The sequence below is a fragment of the Triticum urartu genome, chromosome 3A (genome assembly GCF_056163025.1).
Source record: "Triticum urartu cultivar PI428250 chromosome 3A, HENAU_Tu73, whole genome shotgun sequence".
NCBI lineage: Eukaryota > Viridiplantae > Streptophyta > Magnoliopsida > Poales > Poaceae > Triticum > Triticum urartu.
This window is the reverse complement of record NC_141875.1, coordinates 41,711,750-41,716,147: the sequence shown is the minus strand read 5'-3', so window position 1 is coordinate 41,716,147 and position 4,398 is coordinate 41,711,750. Positions and strand designations below refer to the sequence as shown.

General features: G+C 45.9%; 1 protein-coding gene across 1 annotated transcript; it reads right to left on the bottom strand.

Moving 5' to 3' along the window:
- Nucleotides 1–392: 392 nt before the first annotated feature.
- LOC125547833 (senescence-specific cysteine protease SAG39) lies at nt 393–1,849 on the bottom strand. Its single transcript, XM_048711592.2, has 2 exons — nt 1,271–1,849; nt 393–1,114 (listed from the first exon to the last, which is right to left on the bottom strand). Exons 1-2 carry the CDS (start codon nt 1,827–1,829, stop codon nt 507–509), a joined length of 1,167 nt encoding a protein of 388 aa, XP_048567549.1. The 5' UTR covers nt 1,830–1,849; the 3' UTR covers nt 393–506.
- Nucleotides 1,850–4,398: the final 2,549 nt, after the last annotated feature.

Below are 4,398 nucleotides of genomic sequence, written 5' to 3'. Positions count from 1 at the left end.
CTGAGTTATTCGGCCTAAAAGGATACTCCCACTGATCCAAAAAAGGTGTCGCAGTTTTGAACTTAGTTCTGCGGAACTTTTTTTTTGGGATTAGAGGGAGTGGTAATTTTATTCTTATAGTTTTTTTAGGGGCATGGTCATAGTTTTTTAGTTCATTGGTTCTGCTCATGATTTATAGATATTTTGTTCCTGTGTAGACAAAGGTTTACCACTCTTTTGACCCTCAACAACACATTCCATTTTATATAGAGGATGGAAGTAGGTAGATGCACTAAGCACATGACGTGATGTGATGTGCATTTTTTTAAAGGATGACGTGATGTGCATGATAGTGCTACCAATAAGTTAACATCTTACATTGAAACCAAATAAACATAACTTACAAAGTTCGTACAGATCCTTCATTGTTAAAACGAATTACACGCCTAGACATATAGCGGCAAATATATGCAACATACGTGTAGGCACTTTGCACTTGCAGGTCAATAATACAAACTTTGTGCGTATTAATCAGTCGATTCTCTTACTTTCATAAGGGGAAAGACTGGGCGTGTCGCAATGCCACACTGACCTGATGGATTCGTTGTGCCCCTCTTCATTAGTATGTAACCTTTGTCGCCCCATGTCACCCCCCACGAGTTCTTCACGATCCAATACTTGGCACCATCTTGTGCCTGTCGCCCATAGCCTACTATGGTGACGGCATGGGTCAGTTTTGTGGTGCTGCATGGCCCGTTGAAGATGCCTCCCTTGTAGTGGTGGAAGTGGCTGCCACTTGACGCGATCGAAACGGCTATAGGTCGGTTAGCCACGGCGTTCCTCAGCGACACCTCGTTGTTGCCCTCGACTCTCCCGGAGCCAGTGATCTTTGCGGCCGGCTTACGGTTCATCTTGCACCGACCAGTGGCTGCCTTGTATCCGTAGGAGGATGTGGTGGTGATCCCTCCATTCTGTTGGATCCACTGGAAAGCTCTGCTAGCCCGGCCGCCATTGCAACCGCTGTCGAAGGAGTCACAGTCTACTAGCTGTTGCTCCGACAGAGACACCAGGGTCCCTCTCTTGATCTTGTGTAGTCCTTCGATTGCACCCACGGCGGCGAATGCCCAGCAAGATCCTGCAGTTGCATAACAATGCTTAACTGAATCATTGAGCTAGTTGTGTATGTAAAAATGTAATTTGTAGCCGTTGTTGTTACTTTGTTGTCAAGTTGTCATTCTCAATTGTCATAATTATATATAGCTAGAAGATTAACAAGAGATGTTGCACGTACCGCATTTCCCTTGGTCTTTAACCGGGGTGACGGCGCCTCTCTTCCTCCAGTCCACGCTACTCGGCGCCCTGGCTGAGAAGTTGGCGTACACGGTGACACCCTCATATGTGTCCACGCCATTGACAGGGCCAACACGGGTGGTGATAATCTGCTCGTCATCTTCCGGAATCTTCCCAGTATAAAGCGTCATGAACTCTTCATCTGTAAGGTCAGTGAAGGGACCCTCCCCAAGCTTGTACGTGAGCCCAGAGGTAGTCGCATCAGCATTCACAGCCTCTATGTATCTCATGTTGCTCCTGTATACCTCAAACCGGCGAGCCTTCTCGTCGGAGGTGGAGTAGGATTTGTTCTGTGCCGTCATCCACACGTGGAAACGGCTCATCATCAGATCATGGTGGTCGTCGGTGCCGATGTCGGAGCGCTCATGGGGAAAATCATCGCTTGTCGGCAACGACTCAGAAGAGCAGCCGGCTAGCATCAGGCAGCTGGTGGCAAGGAGCACACATAGCGCTAAAGAAGAACACCTAGACGTGGAGAACATGATCGTGTGACCAGTCATTTGATGATAATGCTAATGTGTTGATGGTGATTGGATGCTCTCATGCTCAGCTAGGTTGTGGTGCTTTTATAGCCCAACTAAATCAGCTGCTGTATGAAAGAAGTAACATGCATGAGGGCATGGCCAACGTGCTGCCCCGCTGGTCCAGCTCGGCTCGGACTCTACAACGGAGGTTCGTGTGAGGTAGCGGCCTCTTGCAGAGGCGGCAGCTGCTCAATGAGGAAGAAGAAAATAGTAACCGAGATGAAGCACACTGAGACGAGGGAAGAAAGTGGTGATTCAGGTGGTGTGGACAAGGCATGTCTCCCACGTCTAGTCCACCCATATTTATTTAGAGTAAAATCTTGTCCAACCATACGATGATTGAGGCTATCATGCAATCAGGTTTTTTACATCACCAAAGCGGAATCATCCGGTAGCCAACGGGGCATTGCACCAGCTATGTAATGCTTGTGCACATGCTTACATATCTGAAATCATAGAGGCCAAAATTTCCTTGTATAAAATATTAGCCAGCATGATGGCCGGATTAAACCAAGCGCGGACATGCAAATATCTAATCACACCGCGAGATCAAGTTAGGCTTCAATCGTGCATACAATTTAATTGACTCGGTTACGTGCCATGGATGGAGGTAGCTCTTGGATCGAATTAGAAAGAGAGAAGAGCTAATTGCATAACAAAACATGTCAGATCCGAGTAGAAGGCCACGATCCAGCATTGGCAATTTCAATTCTATCAGAAAGTATTCTACATAGAAAATATTTCTTGTGTTATTTTATTACAGCTCTCAAATTGTAGTAACAGTTTTTTCAGTTTCAAAGAAAATAAATGTTTACTCGAGCTAATTAGCGTGTCTACCTGTGTAGTTATGGGCATGCAAGCGGCCGAGTAGAGGAGTACCAATTAATCCCCATATATTTGATCCCACTAGGTTAGCTCTTTTGTAGGGTTTTTAATATGGAAATATATATGCCATCATGCACGTGTATGTCGAAGAGAGCTCAGATGGTTGGGATCTTTGTAGTGGAATCAGACCATTAAGGTTCAAGTCCTAGACTTGGGATAGGTGCTTGTATTTTTCTGGATTTATTTCAGTCTTTCCGATGATATTTGTTAAGTGGGAGGAGATGTTCCCGTTGACTATGCAAGCGCCTATGTTCAGTGGAAGGAGATGTCCCCGTTGACTACGTAGGCACCTGTGATGACTTCGTCGATCTCAAGATGTTGTGCTGGCTCAGTCTCTTGAAAATGCTCATCGGGGTGAGGTGTGTGGGCATTCATAGAGGTGAATGTATATGCGTGTGTACGAGTGGTTGCGTCTAATACTGCGTTTAAAAAAGGTGTGCTTATGTACACCCTCCTTACAAAATATATACAACTCCCAAGGCAAATCAATGGTTGAGATTAAAGCCGTGCCCATGTGGATATTTCAGAGTTATTTACCCAAAACCACCACATTATGGGCTATGGTAACAGATCGGTACCACATTTCAGGCAGGTCACACAAAACCACCAACAATGGGTCTAATTTGTAACGCGGAGCACTCACGCTGCGTTTTAGCCCCGAAAACAGCGAATCCGACAGGTTAGTCCCGCATGTCGGGCTGACGTGGCACGTGTTGACGGACGCCGTTAGACGGCGAGAGACGGCCGTTTCGGCGCGCCCGTCTACGAGGTCAAGCCGTTCCCTTCCCCCGCTCGATTCAATCCAGTCGATTCAGTCCTTCCCCGCTCTGCTCCGATGGCGACCAGCTCCGGCGGCGACGGCGCACACGGAGTCGACGGAAGCGGCGACGCCACACTCAGCAGCGAGGGCCTTGGTACTACTTCAGGGCAGAAGCTGTTGCGCTCGCAATGCGGGGTCATCGGCCCCCACACCGATGGCGGCTGCGACCTAGATCCAGAGTCTGCCGCGGCGGCGGGCCTGTCGCCGGAGCATGGTACCGAGGAAGCAGCTTCGCAGATTGGTCCCGCGGATGTGCTCCCGTTCGTCCCATCTTCAGCTAGGTAATCTGAATCTTTCAAAATCTGTTCTTTCAATCTTTCCTCCTTACTGCAGGATCTGTTTTAAACATTGATTTGTTAGTCATTTAGAAGTGATTGTAGTCCTGAATATTTGTCGACTATCACATCTTTAGTTAGGTTTCAGTTATCTTAGTAGTACTGTATGGTTCTGAATTTTTGGAGAAAATCACACTGTAGTTTTCATTTATGGTATTGCTACACTACACTGCATTGTAATGCTTTACACTGCATTGTAACCAGTCTGAGCTATATTAGGCTTGTAGATATTGTCTTGTTAATATATGTCTATTTTAGGCCTGAATTGCTTACACTGCATTGTCATATTACTGTAATTTAAAATTTTGCTTACACTGATAGTAATGTTAGTACTGATTTGCCATGTTACTATAATTTAAAATAGTTCATTATAATTGTCAGATATAATGGTCAGTTATGTTAATACAATTGACTTGTTCATATTCATTTGTATGTCTATTTTAGGCCTGAAGATTTATGGTCAATCTATTTCCAGTTTCCTGGAGAGAAGTATGCTCTTGTTAAG

Bases quoted from the DNA above. Each gene is read 5' to 3' on its own strand.
- LOC125547833 (XM_048711592.2), bottom strand. From the start codon at position 1,829: ATGACTGGTCACACGATCATGTTCTCCACGTCTAGGTGTTCTTCTTTA. The intron at 1,115-1,270 runs GTACGTGCAACA...ATGCAACTGCAG, and splicing joins TAAAGACCAAGGGAAATGCG to GATCTTGCTGGGCATTCGCC.